The following is a 17,843-nucleotide window of genomic DNA, read 5'->3' on the forward strand; positions in this document are numbered from 1 at the left end:
TGAAATTTAAAATGGATTTTAGGCCATTATCTTATCAGAATTAAAAATATAGCCTCAAGTGAATCGCTTCACCTCTCTCTTTCAGTTTCCTACTATGTAAAATGCCAACCTCTTGAGACCTAAGTAGTCTTACTGCTTCCAGGAACTCCCAAGTTCAATTGATTTTTCAGTCATAAGAGATTAACCCGCTATAACAATTGTACAGTCTCATCTCTGCTGAGAACCAATGAGTAACTTCTCTATGCCTTAAGTATAAATTTCAATCGTCTTAGATTGGTATTCTGCTCTGGTTCAACTCAACTTATGTTTATTGATTACATACATATGCAATCAATATATATGTGGATACAATAATGTTCTAATCTTAAGTGATGTAGATATAAATACCATAAATCTGTTGACCTTCGATAAAAAGTTTATAGCTTAGTACAAGAGACATTCTTATAAGTAAATGATTACAAAACAAATAACAATGTGGGCTACAATATTATGATATCTTAAGTGTTATGAAGATCTCAAAGAAGAAATAGACAACGATAATTAAAATTATAATAATAGTAAATATAAAAACCAGTGTTTATTTACAATATACTTTATACAGAAGCCAGAGTATTATTTGGCATTTTAGATGTATTTTCAAATAATATTTATAAAAAATATTCTACCAACATGACTTTGATAGAGCATACCTTTAGTCCCAGTACTTGGGAGGCTGAGGCAGGAGGATCCCCGTTTTTGAGACCAGCCTCGGAAATTTAGCAAGATTCTCAGCAATCTAAGAAGATACTGTTTCAAAACAAACAAACAAAAAAAGATAAAAAGGGCTGAGGGTATCAGGTGGAGGTAGAACACCCTTGGGTTTAATTCCCAGACCCCCACACACATACACACAAAAAATCTATAAAAGACAAGATTATCTTTCTCTTGAAAATTAGGTAACTTAATGAAATCATGACTTTACCAAAATCACATAAAGAGGAGTGACATTCATATCCAATTTCCCTAATTAAAATATCCATATTCTAGTACATTAGTTTTATATGAGTGTCATAATAAATATAACAACAAATTTAATAACTTGAAAGGACACAACTATATGAAACCACAGTTCTGTATATCACATATCTAACATGGCAGTCACTGGGCTAAAATCTTTGAGTTAGTGAGAGTGTGACTCCTCCTGGAAGCTCCAGGCAAGAGTGTTTATTTGTTCATAGAGATTTCTGGCATGATTCCATTCCTCATGGCTGTAGGACTGATGTCCCCATTTCCACGGTCTATGTTCCCTGAGGACCGTACCAGGTTTTAGAGGCTACGCGTAATCCATGGCTAGTGACCCCCCTTGCCCCATCTTCAAAGCCAGTGACAATGGACAAAGTTTCTCATAATTTCTGCCTCCTTTTCGGTGTTTGGTCTCTGACCACGCCTCTGCCTCCCTGTTTTATTTTTAAGACCTTCTATGATCAGAACAGGTTCATTTGGATAACCCAGGTTGTTATCCCCTTCTCAACCTGTTCTATTTGAAGCTATTTGCTTTTTCTTTTTTGCTATCTGTAAAATAATCACAGGATCCGAAGACTAGGGTGGAAATGTCTTTGGTGGTGCTATAAGAAGTCTCAGCCTCCCAAATGCTAGGAAATGAATAATAATTTTAACCAAGAATATGTTCACCTAAGTTAGTTTTGATTTAGTAATTTAGGCAGTGATCCATTCTTTTGCAAAATATAATCATTTATTTATGTCTCAAAACAACTTTGGGAATGAGAAATTAATCATATCAATGAATTTTTAGTAGTGTAAAAGTTTTATACAGAAAGGTCAGGAACCTGATTAAGATCAGACTTTGAGTCGCAGAAGTTATATACATTGAATTGAATATGGTAACTCGATAACCAGATATGGTGGTGCACCTCTGCAGTGCTAGTACTTGGGAGGCTCAGACGGGAGGATCACAGGTTTGAGGACAGCCACCTCAGCAACGTAGCAAGACTGTCAGCACCTAGAAAGACCGTGTTTCAATATAAAAAGTCAAAAATAGAGCTTTGTGGGAGTAGCTCACAGGAAAAACACCCTCTGGGTTCAATTACCAGGACAAAAAAAAAAGTTGACTTTATATCCCATGTGCAGTTTGTTGACCAGTTTGCTTCCTATAAATAATCTTGTTGACCCAAAGTAGACTCCCATTGCTAAAACGATGCGCCGTTTCCATGCATTCGTCAGAGTTATTTAGCCTTTTAATTATGCCTCAGACCATCTCAAAAAATATATAGGCTTTTTCTTACACTGATTTTTTGTTTGCCTATTATTTATTTAAGCACTTCTTGCACTTTCAAAAATTTCAGGAGGAAATCATTTCCTTTTGTTTTCGAGTATTTTAACGATTTCAGTTCCTTCAGCTTCCATCCTGTTCCATCCTGAATCTACCCCAAGTCATTTAGGACTGGTCTTCCTGTCTTTATCAATACCTCACATGTACAGTTAGCAATCAGCAAGCAAATCAACATCCTCTCTCTACAGAGAGAGCCCGTGAATGCAGCAGGAGCCTCGGCATTTGCCAGTGTGTGCTTTGTCGTGGCGATGTATCTGAGCTGATTTGTAGACTCGGAAGCCACTTAGCTTCTCTAAAGTTCAATTTCTCAATTCACACAACAAGATCCTGGCCTCTTCCCTCCCAGGGAATTGTGATGAGGGCGATATAAAATGATACATGTCAACAAACTGGAAGCATAGCACACTCATTAACTAGCACAATACCAATTTCTCTCTTTTGCAAATAATAAAATAGAACATTATTCTGCCGGAGACTTTTGTTCACCCTGTATGTCAGTAAATGGTTAGATAATTAAGCCAGTATCTCATGCCAAAAAGCCTAAAAGCAATTTTTAACTTCTCTCACTTTCTATTTATTCACCTTGAATCTACCAGAAAATTTTCTCAGCTCTATATTAGAAGCATTTCCCAATTTTACTTCTTCTTACCCCCAACATCCTTCCTATTCTAATGATAATAGTTCACGTTTGTTGGGCACACACTATATTCTTTTTTTTAACAATTTTTTTTTATTGAACATAGATAGTATACATTTACACTATATTTGGTGCCCTCTCCCCCCGCCCCCATTTTCTCTTCCCCCCTCCCACCAATGGTTGTTCAGGTTAACCATGTCTTATTCATAATTTTACACATGTTCAGGTGTAGACCCTCATTAATCAAGATCGGCCTTTCTCCTCTCCTATCTTTCCATTAAAACTTAGCTAGTATTTCCCTTCTAATATCTGGAGTCCCACTGGTATCCTTTGTGTTTTCTAGTTTGGGCATATTAGAGGAAACATGTGTATCTTCTCCTTCTGTGCTTGGCTGATCTCACTTAACATGATGCTCTCCAGGGCTTTCCATCTTCTTGCAAATGATATAATTTTGTTCTTCTTTATGGATGAATAGAATTCCATTGTGTGTATTTCCCACAGTTTTGCTATCCATTCATCTGTTGATGGAGATCTGGGTTGGTTCCATATTTTGGCTATTACACTATATTCTAAGCACTATGTAATTAGCACCTCCAGCACCCTGAGTCTGAACCCACCTCGCTGCCTCATGGACCACTGTAACAGCCTCCTGAGAGATATCTGAGACATTCTACTTTCTATGTTTCCCTCAAAGATTTTTTTTAATGTTGTCAGTTATCTTATGAATCTAGGCAGAAACTATCAGTAGCTCCTCATCTCAAGTAAACACAAAGTCCTTAGAATAGACTGTAGAAACAGCAGAGCCTTCCTGCTGGTCTTGCTGATAGACCTCCTATAACGCAGAAGCTTGCTTCTTAGGATCTAGCCGCATGGCTGCCTCATGACCCTCCCAAACTCCAAGGTCTTTCCCTGCATGAGCCCTTGTATTCGTAATATTTCCGTGCTCTACATGACTTCTGCTTCACTGTGCTCTGTTCTCTATTCAGACCTTATTCCCATAGCAACACGGTCAAAGGACCATTCCCTCTGCTGCCCCAGCTCTCCTGGACTATGATGCTCTCCGTATATGTGGTCATTATCTTTCTCCTCTACTGGAGGACAGACACCATGAGGACAAATACTTGTGAGTTTCTCTACTGTGCATCCTGTGCCAGAGCAATGGGCCCAGCACACAAAGGACATGATCATTAATTTTTGTATTATATAAAGGAGTAACTAGAAAAATGACATGAAAAACTCTTGTGATACTTTTGGTCTTGTTGGAAGCTTATTGAAAAGTTGATTCCCTCAGCTTTCACCTATTCTTTTTTTTTTTTTTTACAATGGATTTTTTTGCTATGAAAGATCCATTGGAGAAATTTCTTTCCAACATAGTATTAGGAATACCATGTTTTTCCTAAGCAAAGTCGTAGGATTCAGGCATGTACCACTATGCCAGAAACTTTTATAACTCTATGCTGTCTCTTACAGTACCCACAGGGTGATGTTGTGACCTAATGATTAGAACTGCAGGATCATTTTTAAGATCTATGGTTATATCTCGATTTGCTTTACTAGTACCTCTTATACACTGCTTTGATGAATTTATCATTTTGCACTTTAATTCCTATGGAAAAGAAATAAAATGTTAAAATGTTAAAAATTTTTCCTATGCCAATCTCTCAGAAATCCTGTTTGCCCAGTTAGTAAAATATATGTATATGCTCTTTAGGTATTAAACTAAGACACTAAATAACTTGTCCTCAATTCTAGAGCCCGAAGCTAGCCAGATGAAATATTTGATGATTCTATGCTGACTTCATAAGCTAAGTATTCTCAGGCTTTGTGGGAAGATTCTCTGTCATGCAACCGCCCAAGGCTACTATGTTCATGAAGGTTGCTGCCCAATCAGGGTTAAACAGGGACTTTAGATAGTCCTTTTCTTTTTTTCCCATCCCAACAAAGCAGTGGGCTAATTGTATTTTTATCATTATTATACTAAGAGAAATAAGTGGACACAGCAATGGAAATAGGTAATTGCACAGCTGAAATGGTAAAATAAAAGTAGAATTTTTAGCTCTTCCCCCGACTACTATGGATTGGAGTGAGTTTATTAGAATAGCTAGTTGATAATACAAGGTCTATTATGATGGTTGCACAATACAATACATAGTAAACACCTGCCATAGAGCCACCAGTGTGGACATTCAATAGCTTGTTGCTGCTCTCATACTATTTTTACAAATGTTAATACAGTTAAGAATTTTTAATTTAACGCACACTAGATATTTATAACCTTGGATATTTCCACTCACTTTTTTATCTTTAAATTTCACATTTGTAAAATGAACTTGGCCAGCCTCTTGTTATGTTGTTCATTTGTAAGGTCCTCATTAGTTCAAATAGTACAGGGCCCCTATTTCAAAATGAAAATAAAATATGGGTGGGGATGTAGCTCAGAGGTAAAATGCTACTGTGTACTATCCCCAGTACTCCCTCCAAAATGAAAAAAGAAGATGAAGATAATTAACATTCCTTACAATGGTTATAAGTATCATATAATATTCATATAATAAGTTCCTACATAATACATATAATAGTATATATATATATATAAGATTAATAAACAGGAGTTAACATTATGGCTAATTGTTACTATTCACTTTAAAACTGCTCTTAACTATACATTTAATTCATATGCAAATAGATATATGTAATAATGTCACATGTATATGAAATAAATGCATTATGTAATATGCAATATGTACATATATAATGTCTATACGTACTCACACATATGCACACACACACACATACAAATACTGAAAAAAAACTTAACTCTAGATGACATACGTTTTAAGGCTAAAGAGCCCATGTTCTAAACCTGTTACTAAGATTTTCTACTACTTATTATGAGTCATGTATACAAATTCACAAATATCTGAACTGAGAGAAATTCAGGCATTTTATGCCAATTTTTAAAAAATATACTGCATGAGTGAAAGCATTATTTATATACACACAATTAATTTGGATTTGTTTTGCTTCCTACTAATAGACGTTAGCTTAAATGGTCTTTTATCTTTTCCTTTACTTTCCTCTTTGTTTTAGATATTTTCTAATCATTACATAGAATTTGTTTCAACCAGGTCAGCAATAGAATCAAATTTCATAGAGACATTAAACTGGGATTATGACTGTAGAACTTTATAGTTATAATAGAAAAAACATTGCTTAAATTATTAGAAATGTATATTCTGAACAAACTGAATAGCTACTGTCAATATTCAAAACAAAAGAAAGAAACTCATCGTACTTCTCATCTTTATAACAGTAAATGGGTCATAGGCAACTGTGTCATGGTCTAGCCCTCAGCCTTGGTATCTCAGAGTTCTTCGGTCAAATGTATTCTATTTCTGTTCAAAAACCAAAATGCTTAATCATGTTCTTTTTTAAGATTTTTATTGGTTGTACATTGTAATTAGACATACCAGTGAAATTCCTAGCAATAGATTAATTCATATATGCACATGACCTTTTTGGTCTGTTTCCTTCCCCATCCCTCCCTTCCTCCATTCCTTGATTTTCTTAAGGTCCAGGTCTCCCTCCTAATTTTTATGAGGTTCTTTTTCTTTCATTGCCTCTCTCTAGCTTCCACATAGGAGAGGCCAACTCATTTTCTGTTCAACTATCTGAAAGAACGCTGTCACTCATGTACTGCTCTGAGCCCTTGCTCTTGGCTTACTGGGATCGTTCCTCAAGTTGTTGTTGCCTATCCAGCCAGTGTGAAGTGACTTCTTCCAGAAACAAAGCTTGTTTCTATCACCCATGGGTCTTCCACTCTACTGAGGAATTCTGGAAATAGCCATGCATCGAATACTCACGGATCTTATCAAAACAGTACAAAGAATGGAAACCAAATTACCAAACTAGCGCATGTGTATCTATGCTCATAGCCTTACAAGTCACAATTGCCAAACTAGAGAATCAGCCAAGATATGCAGCAACAGATGAATGGATTTTAAAACTATGGGAAATGTACACGATGGAATCTTACTCAGCCCTAAAGAAGAACAGAATGACATCATTCATAAGGAAATGGATGGGACTGGAGGACATGATGCTAAATGAGATTAGTCAGTCACAAAAAGTAAGAAATTGGATGTTCTCCCCAATATGCAGAAGCTAGGGAGAGAAAAGGTCATAGGAGGAGCTCTAAATGAGAGAGGAAAAGCCAAAGATGAGCAAATAAGATGACCTAACTGAGGGGCATGGAGGGGAAGAAGGAAATGTCCTAATGTACATGATGTACATTCACAAACACATCAAAGTCAATCATTAAGCCAAACATGAGGAGGGAGGGTGGAGGGAGTGGGGTAGGAATTGGGGGAGGGCTAAATGAGTGATGTGTGCATGTGTGCCTATGCCATCTGGTACTCTACTAACATGTATGACTAGTGCACCAATAAAAAATGTTAAAAAACCAACCCTACAAAGAAGTATTTGCCACAGTGACCATAGAAGGATTTGAACAGTCAAGGCTTCTTCAAGGAAATGGGGATCGCGCTGTAATCTACATCCACCTCAGAGAGTGTCTTAGGAGCAGGTGGTCGAGCATGTGTGAATATTTGTGTTTAGAACGGCTGCACGAAGGCCAGCATGTCTCTGGTGGGGCCTGGAGGGTGAGAGGCTGAGATGAGGCTATGCTATGTGAATAGACTTTGAGTTGACTCTATTTTATGGTAATGGGATTGATTTTTACCCTCATTGTGATAGGAAGCCACTAAAGACTTTCATGGCAGGGGTCTAATTTACATGTTGAAACCATCAATTTGATGACCAAGGACGGGATTTGCAGGAGGACAAGAGTGGACACAGCCCAATTAGGAAGCTATTTCATCAATTGAGGAGGGAGATGTTCCTTGAAAGGAGAGGATGATTTAAGATGTCTTTAGGGAGGAAACTGGGAACGTGTTAGTGTCTTCTGAATAGGAAATGAGGGAGGATGGGGCGCGCACATCCTCGAGTCCTGCTGTGTGCCATTTGCTTTATCTTTTCATTCTGGGACTGTATTATATATTTAGTAGATATCAGATATTTTGATAATGCATGGCATTTCTTATATCTTCTTTTCTGAATCAAAAGTTGGTTCTTCAGTATTTCCTCCACAGCCATCTCGAGTGGAGGGTGTTCCATCCACTTCTCCGAAACCCTGTGTTCCAGAAAATAGTATTTTCCTCCCCTCTTCTAGATCATTAGTCATAGGAATAGCTTCAGCCTGTCCTGAATTCTAACTTTCCTTCCACTCTTTTTTTTTTTTTTTTTTTTTTTTGCCCTGGAATGAGTTCCTGGGATGCACAGGACATTGATCTAGCTTTGCTTACTACTTGTGAAATATAGTAAATGTGCATTTAAAACACATAGTATTACCAATAAGGGTCATAAGTGAAAAGCCGTTTTTGTTTTTTTTTTGGCTTCTCTTATGTTTGAATTCCCAGATTTTTGGAATTTACAGTAGTGTGTGTGCATGAAGTAGGTACATGTGTGTATATTAATCTTTCTTTGTATAAATACTAACATACTTTCCTTGTATTTTCCATTTTTCACTTAAAAATATTACTTTTCATTTTAAATGCCAGTATAAATTTCAGGTACATCAAAGGTTTAAATTTTTAAAACAGGAAAATTGAAACCATATAGTACTAGAAAAAATATGGTAGAAGTTTTACTATTGAATTGCTGAAAACTATAAAATAAAACATTAGCTGGGCATGGTGGCACTCTCTTATAATTCCAGTACTTGGGAGGATTACAGGTTCAAAGCTAGCCTTGGCAACTTAGTAAGGCTCTCAGCAATTTAGCGAGACCCTGTTTCCAAATAAGAAATAAGAATAGGTCTGAAGGTACAGCCTGGAGATAGAAGGCCCCTAGGTTCCATCCCTAGTACCATATACACACAAAAAGAAAATATTGACAAATTTGATCCCATAAAAGTAGAAAATAGAATTTTGCTAAAATGATTTTGACATTGAGGTTTATCTTTAGACCATAGTTCTAGCTCTGACTTGCCCATAGAAGTGACTCAATTTCTTATGCCTAAGGTCAAACCAGTTCCATACCATGAGAGCTTATTATATTTTACACTTCTTGATAGTGAAATAAACCTGGACTGTCTTCCTGTCATCCTTCAAAAAATATTTTTTAGTGACTAACTTCATTACCTTACCTATATGAATACAATGACCTAGAAATTTAATATGCACAAATTATTCTACAAGGCATCCATATTTTCTTCTAAGTTAGAATCTTTGAGGAGCATTTGTTTTTGAGAGTATCTCTGGATATTTTGTTTCAGTGGTCTTCCAATATAGAATTAGAATTTTGTAGTCAGCCACGGTGGCACACATCTGAAATCCCATTACTTAGGAGGCTGAAACAGGAGGTATTCCAGGTTCAAGGACAGCCTGAGCAACCTAGCAAGACCACATTAATAAAGAGGGCTGGAGGTATATCTCAGAGGTAGAATGGCCTTGGGTCGGTCCAGTTATTCCCAATTCTACAAAAAAATTATGTTAACCAATAATATAAAGATTTCATAAAAGATTATATATATATATATATATATTATAACTTAGATAAATTTTTAAAATAAAAGAATACATCATTTTTTCTGAAAACATCGTCAATGAAAATGAGTACCACCTTTTTATAAGTTCTGTCATAGTGATCTCTATTACGGAATATACTCTGAGCATCTGGATTGGTACTATTTGGAATGAAGAAGGTGAAGATGGCAGAAACAGTACTTGGAAAAATTTTCCATTTGTTTCTGGTTGAAAGCTTAGCCTAGGGCTAGTACTCCTGGCCAAGAAGCCTGAAAATACAGAAGCCTGCTGTTTTCTGACCCAGACTCTCAGCCATATTGCAATTAGCCTGGTAACAACCACATTAGGCCACTAATTGAAGCTCAGAGCTTTCTTTCTTGCTTAGGTTTACTTCCATGTTTTTCTTTTGTTAAAATGCAAATTCTAATTCTCCTCATTCTCTCTTTCTCTCTTTTAATTCTTTAAGAGTGTTAACTTTTTTCTCGAATTTCTTTCTGTTTTTTATCCCCTTTATGTTAACATAAAACAAACACCACAGTACCTTCCATTCTGACATTCCTTGGTAATGTTACTCTCTATAGTATCTTAATGTTTTCAAGGTTCTGTGGCAAATTACTAAGTGTGGAAAGTGAAGAAAATTATAAAAGTAAAAAATATGAAGACCTCTAAAATGTTTCAGGATCTTTCAAAGAAGCTAACTGACCCACTTCAAATAAATAACTAGAAGGCCAAATTTGTTTGTTTTCTTTATTTTTATTTTTATTTTGGTGGTTCTGGGGTTCCTGGAAGCCCTTCTACCTCTGGGCTACACTCCCAGACCTATTTATATACTTTTTATTTGGAAACAGGGTCTCCTAAGCCAGCGCGGCTGGCTGGCTTTGAACCTGTTCTATTCCTCCTGTCTCTGTCTCCCAAGCGTGGGGATTACAAGCGTGCGCCACCACGACCAGCTTTGTTTTCTTTCTTAACATCACCTAGAAGGGTATGCTGCTCCATCTAACTATCTCACCACATAAATAAAATTGCAAAGTGAGAGAAAGATCCAGGATTTGGCCTGGGATGATCAGGGGGGCCTTAGTGTTGCCTCCCATTTTCCCAGAGCATCATCATCACCATCATCAAGAAAAGCCACTATGGGACCAGGAAGGGTCAAAGGAAAAATGAGGTCAGTCTGAGTATGTCTGAATACAGACCAAGTACAAATGCTGTCTCAGTCCCTGTCCTTATTTATATCAGTGAAAGCAGATTCTAACCACTTATAACAAGCCTATTCTAGGTTTTCTTTTGGCAGATAAGATTTAATATTCCCTATTAAAGAATTGTCCCTGCTACCTCAGATACCCAATTCAGAGCAAAATTTCATTTCCTTGGACCCCTCTTGAAACAGCCTTGCCAAAGCCCCACTGTTGTAGTAAGTTATTTCTAACATCATATTAATAAAGTGTTCCACAATTCCCCATGATACATGTTCTCTATGACTGCAACAAGTAACAAACCCAACTCCTTCAACTGCAGGTCTGTCTTTGCTAGTGGCTGAGGAGCAGTGGAAGACAGAAAATGGGGGCTAGCTTGTGAGGTACCTATAGGCTCTTTTAGGGACTTCACTTTGAGTGGTTTGAAATGCCTACAGAGGTTTTATAGCTTCTGAAATTTTACATTTTTAAATTATTTTTGAATTTGAAATAGTTTCAAATGCATAGGACCTTTGCAAGGACTATAATAAATTTGTGCATATATTTCTTTTCTTAAATAGACACATGGGTTCACATCACAGAAAATAGCTTCTGCACAGCAAAGGAAACCGAAAACAAAATAAAAAGGCATCAATCAACTGGAAGAGAACATTTGTATATATTTAAAATGTAAAAGAAACTCCTATACCTTGACAACCAAAACCATTATTTAATGGGCAAAAGACCAGAAAAGACATTTCTCAAATGAAAACATACCAATTGTCGAGTATAGGAAATGGTGTTCAACACCAACAGTCATCAGGGAGATGCAAATCAAATCAAAGCAGCACTTACAGGTCATCTTGTTATCCATGTGTCTTTTGTATAAAATTGGTTTATCATAGAATATTTTAGAGTAAATTGCAAATATCGTTGTGACTTTTAAATCTAAATAATTCAGTCTGTTTCTTAAGATAAAAGATATTTACTTACACACATAATTATCAATTCATGAAAAATAGCAATATATTATTACCTTATTTCTAAATATCATTCATATTTTACCATTGTTAAGAAAATATTCTTTGCTGGGTGTGATGGCGCACGCTTGTAATTCCAGCGCTTGGGAGGCTGAGACAGCAGGAAGGCACAGGTTCGAAGCCAGCCTTGGCTACTTAGTGATGCTCTCAGCAACTTAGTGATACCCTGTTTCCAAATAAAATATAAAATGGGTCTGGAAGTATAGCTCAAAGGTAGAAATGCCCCAGCACCACAAAAAATATTCTTTTTGTGATTTTTTTTACCTCATTCAAAATCCCATCTGAGTTGGCCTTCCGTATCCACAGGTTCTGCATCCTCAAATGCAACCCACTGTAAATCAAAAACAATTGATAGAAATTGTTATTGATGATATGTAATATATAGCTGAGCCTATAGTTTTTGTACTGAAGGCATACAGACTTTTCTTTCTCTCATTACTCCCTAAACAATACAGTATAAACAACTATTAGCATTTGCATTACATTGGTTATTATAAGTAATTTGAGATGATTTTGAGTACACAGGAGAATGTGCAAAGGTTATGTGCAAACAGTATGATCTTTTATATAAGGGACTTGATAGCACAAATTTTGGTATCAAGAATACCTGCAGATACCAAGAGGCAGCTATATTTAGTAGTTATGTGTCTTTAGATTTCATAATGAAAAATTATTGCAGTAAAAACATTCAACTTATATTAAAAGATCAGTGTGGCTCTTTATTGTTTTAAAATACTTTTATTGGCACATTGCAATTATATATCATAGGTTCAATGTGATACAGACATACATGCTCATACACTAGTCTCGGTGCGCCCCCTTCAGATCTCTGGCCCCCCACCCTGACTAACCATCCTTCCCTGTACATGGCAGATTGGTAGTGATAACTTCTTAAGTGGACATAGCATGATTTGAACTTTTCCTTCATCAAGGCCCTTTTCCCCTCCCCACATCCCTTTCTCAGTCCCTTTCTACTATTTACTGTTCTCTCCCCTCTCACCTATCTAAAGCCTCTTTTGTTTCCTGTTTCTTTCATATGACCCTTAACTTTTTGAAGCTGTCTGATCTCACTTACCATAATATTCTCTAGTTACACCCATTTTTCTGCATATGATATGCTTCTATTCTCCTTTATGGCTGAGTAAAATTTTATTGTGTGTATATGCAAGTTTCGTCATCCACTCATCTATTGATGGACACCTAGGTTATTTTTTTGTACAAAACCACAATTGTAACATTATCATTTGGAAACATGTAAGTAGTATGAGTTGATAATTTACCTTTACATTTATCAAAATCAAATTATAAATGTGTGTTATTTAAGAAATATAGAGCATTATAGAAGTGATATTTTCTTTATTGTACATTATTTACATTTAGTCTTATATAGTATTTAAATTATTATGTTTTTACTTGGGAAGTTATTTTTGTTTTTAAAATATAAGACTTTATTATTATTCTAAAATATTAGGTCTACTGATTTGTGCCATACGTCAGATTTTATATTATGCTTCTGTTTAGAAATATGTCCAGATTTTTTTTATATTGATTTTGAAAGACCTTGGTTTTGGCTTGATTCAGTCACTTTGGAGAAAAGCACCTTAAATGCCAGTTTTGTTTTTCCTCTTCAAACAAATCAGAGTGGACAGAATCGATACAAATGCCTACTTGTATACAATTAAATGTTCTGGTGATTCTTCTGGGTCTCAAAGCTCCTTGAGAAATACCACATCTGGTAGCCAACCCTAGCTTTACTGGTCTCCAGTGATAGTCTCCTGAGATAGCTGATATTATATTATCATTGTTTTTAAGTTAGTGGACTTTAAAATAATTCAGAAGACAAGACATTTGATTCTAAATTGCACCTGTTTTTGAAAAATTCACATCATTTATCATCTATAATTTTCAATTTTCTCATCTAAGAGGGATTAATTTAATCTCCATTTTTCTGTAGCCTGAAGAGGTTTTAATGTTAAGATTATAAGTCAGATTCAGTAATTTAAACATTAAAGGTCTTTTATCTTACCTTCAATGTACCAAAATGAATCAGGCACCTATATAAACAGTATATTCCTACACTGCCAGAAAGGAGAATGTTAGCAATTAACTCATACAAGAAAGATTTGTTAGAGGCAGAATGTATAGTTGAAACTCATTTTCAAAGTATTTGGAAGAGGTCATTTAGTTAGATGGCCTCTGATTGGCAGTCTAGGAAAAGCTCAGTGCTCAAGATGGCTAGAACCCTTCTATACATGGCTTCCTCTCCAGTGGCTTCTATGTAGTACTCCGTAGGTCCCCTACTTCTTTCTTCTTGCCATCTGTTGTCTAAAAGTTGGGAATGATTTAAGATATAAGAGCTTCTATATGAGGTTGTGTTAGTAAGCTGTCTATCAATATAACAAAATACCTGAGGTTATCAAGTCATAAATAAAAAAGGCCTACCATGGCTCACAATTTTGGAGGTTTCATTTGGTCCCGTTGCTGTTAGGCTTGTGGTGAGGTAGTGCATCATGGTGGAAGTGCATAGTATAACAAAACCTCTCACCTTATGAGCAGGAAGTGAAAGAGAGAGAAAGAGGAGATCCCTTCCCACTGTTCCCTCTAAAGGCATGTATCCCCCTGGATTATGACTGTTAAAGTTTTTACCACCTCCCAGTAGCACCTTCCTAGGGAACATCCACAGTAGAGTTCAAACTCAACCGTCCAAAACACAGGCCTTTGGAGACATTAAGATCCAAACGATAGCAGCGGTTTCTTCAGCAGGAATTTCCAGAACACTTTTCAGTAAGTCCTTGAACTCACTACCTCTGATCCACTCAGTCATCAGAGGACTTGACTCCCGTCAGGAGAGCTGTCATTTAGAGATAAGTCAGGAGCACTGCTGTCAGCACCTCTCCCTTCCGGGTGTAGAAAACAGAAAGGCAGCTTCTGATTCTTCTGTCAGAGGCCAAATATGAATCTCAATGTCCCAAGTTGAATCTCTGAACTTTTCCTTCTGAAATATTGTTATTCATGAGGGTTAGATTCTATTACAATATTAGAGCAGTATAATAATAAAACCTTTAAAGAACGTATCAAACTGCTTTATCACTTGCAAAGCACTTATTTCACTCATTCGATTATTTTGCTAACATTTGCTAACCGCCTACCAAGGCTCATGCACTGGTCTGTGCACATAAGCTTTAATTAGCTTACTTCTCCAGGATTTTGCTTTTCTATAAATAATAAACATCCACAGTAGAGTTCAAACTCAAGTCTTCTAAAGCACTACTCTTTCTGTTATGTCTGGTGAAGAGATTTCTGTGGTTGACATTGATTTGGAGGGACATTATTTGAAAATTCACAGTAAATATTAATTTTAAAAGAAACTCAGAAAGTTGTGTAAAAGTTATACATTCATGGCCTCCTTCTGAGAAAGTGTTTTATATATGTTTAGCTTCCGATAAATATTGGATGCTAAAATGTACTTCCAAATTTCTCATCATACATGAACTCTTAGTACATTAAAGATTTTGTTTCAGGGTAAAAAATGGAAGGCTTCACTTTGACTCTCAGATATAATTTATATCCTTAAATACAGCTTTGGGAATGTTGGGGTGATTTCCTGAATCAATAAAATAGTACTTTAAAAATTTTCACTTTAAATGATCTTTGTGAGTAATCTACAGGCTCAGATTCTGGAGTGGACTACAGGAGAACAATGGGGTCAGGTACCTCCAATTCATAACAAATTCATATAATGAGCCTATTCTTGCTATATTTGACCTCATGTGAGTACCTCTGGAATATTACACCATGATTTGTTTTTTAGGTTACTGCCCACGTGGCTATTGGGAATGCCAGAATGGCAAATGCTACAGTCCAGATCAAAGATGCAATTTTGTAAATGACTGTGGAGATAATACTGATGAAAAGGAATGTGGTGGCTCCTGCACTTTTGAAGAAGGCTGGTGTGGCTGGCAGAACTCCCGGTCTGAGAATTTTGACTGGGTTTGGGGGATTGGCTCGCACCAAAGCCTAAGCCCTCCTAAAGACCACACCCTTGGAAACGAACAGGGTAAGGAACTAAGTCACTTCATCATATGTGTATTCTCTGACAGCCACTGGAAAGGCCCTCATGTTATGCTGTAAGGCAATCAAACACTTATGAGTTTGTAAGCTTTCTATTTTTTCAGGGAAAAAATTAAAAGCTGGCGTTATTTACTCTTTTTTCATCAAACCAGGAATCAGAAATCACATGTTCATCCATATGTCTGCTTTCATGATGTAAAGATTGTTCGCTGGGCTCAACGTGTTGTCTGTTTGCTCCATTCACTATTAACTTACACACCGACCAAAAAAGAACAAGGAAAGTTGGCTGCGGTCACGCACGCCTGAGAACTCAGCTGCCTGGGGCTGAGGCAGGAGGATCACAAGTGTGAGGCCAGCCTGCGCAAGCCTGTTTCAAAACAAAAGTTTATAAAGAGATGTGGCTCAGTGATAGAGTGCTTGACCGGTATACTTGAGGCCCTGAGTTCAATCTCAGCACCAAAGAAAGAAAAAGGGAAAAAATAAAGAAAGAAAAAGAATGGAAGAAACACAAAACAAAACAAAACAAAATAAAGATCTAGGCATGGCAGCACACTACTGCAATCCCAGTCCCTGGGAGGCTGAGACAGAAAGATCACATGTACAAATCCAGCCTCAGTGACCTAGTAAGACCTAAGCAGCTTAGTGAGACCCTGTTTCAAAAGAAAAAGCAAAAAATAAGGCTGGAAGTATAACTGATTCCCCTGGGTTCAATCCCTAGTACCAAAAAAATAAATAAATAAAATCAAAGCCAATCATTAAGCCAAACATGAGACAAAGAGAGGGGGAGGGAATGGAAAAGAAGGGAACTGGGAAGGGCTAAATGAGTGATGTGTGCAGGTCTGTCTCTACCACCTTATACCCCTCAAGATGTATGACTACAGTGCGCCAATAAAAAATAATAAGAGAAAGACACAATTAGAAAAAAAGAAAAGAAACAGGGAAAAATAGAAAGGGGGATAGGAAATCTATGGATTTAAATCTACAAATGTAAAGCAATTTAGGAGACCTGTAGTTCAGTGGGCTTTATTAAACTGGACAAACTGACTCTAAGAAATGTTTGAAGTGCCATTATCATTCCTCCATCACAGTATTACTTGAATATCACCAAATATTCAAGCAGTGCTTAAATTCCCCAGTGCTTGTTTCCTAGGGCCACTCTAACAAAGGGCCATCACATAAGTGGACTAAACAGCAGACGCCTCTTGTCTCCTCATTCTGGAGGCTGGAGGTCGCCCATCCAGCTGTGGGCAGGCCTGTGTCCTCCTGAGGACCTTGAGGAGTCCCAGCTTCCCTGCCTCCCCCGGGCTCTGGTAGCTGCAACTGTTCCTGGCTTGTAGACAGTGATTCTTTCTTTATTGTCCTCTTGTCTTCTATTTATGTATGGATTTTCTTTGTCCAAATTTCCCCTTTTTATCAGGACATAGTCATATTGGATCAGGGTCCTTCCTAACGATGTCATCTTAACTTCATCCTCGGCAAAACCCCGTTTCCAATAAGGTCACATTCAAAAGGACTGCGGGTTAAGACCTGCAGATCTGGGGAGGTAGCTATGTAATCCACCATAGTTAGGAGCCAGAATATCTTCTCAATCGCTTTTTGTGATAATGATAGGGAATGCTGCCATCAAATACTTTCCTAAGTGACAGAAACTTTTACAGTTGATAGCCCTGAATTCTGACACTCATTTGACCATTGGCAAGTCACTCAGCTCTTTAGAATCTCGAATTTCTCCAGTGTCAAATGAAGACAATAAAACTTACCTTTTGTGCCTGGCAAGCTTGTGGAGATTAAATGAAGTCGTAAGTGTGGAGGAAACAGATTTTGAAACCTGTTGAGGTGCTTTGAACATGCACCTGTAAAATCACACTTGAATGTTGGGCATGGATTATTTTTATAGTAAGTAGCCCAAGTCAGCTGGGCTGTAATTCCAGTATTTGGGAGTCTGAGGCTTGAGGATCATGGGTTTTAGGCCCATCCCAGTAACTTAGTAACACCCTCAGCCACTTAGTG

General features: G+C 37.0%; 1 protein-coding gene across 1 annotated transcript in view; it reads left to right on the plus strand.

Annotated features, from left to right (window-relative positions):
* MALRD1 (MAM and LDL receptor class A domain containing 1) overlaps positions 1-17,843 on the plus strand; it is a gene marked incomplete at both ends in the record, with an annotated part of 671,257 nt that overhangs the window by 321,484 nt on the left and 331,930 nt on the right. Inside the window, one exon of the mRNA XM_080717079.1 lies at positions 15,574-15,819. Coding sequence (XP_080573205.1) covers positions 15,574-15,819 — 246 coding nt within the window. The remainder of the gene's footprint in view (positions 1-15,573; positions 15,820-17,843) is intronic.

The sequence above is a fragment of the Muscardinus avellanarius genome (assembly GCF_963383645.1).
Source record: "Muscardinus avellanarius genome assembly, chromosome: 20".
NCBI classification, from domain to species: Eukaryota; Metazoa; Chordata; class Mammalia; order Rodentia; family Gliridae; genus Muscardinus; species Muscardinus avellanarius.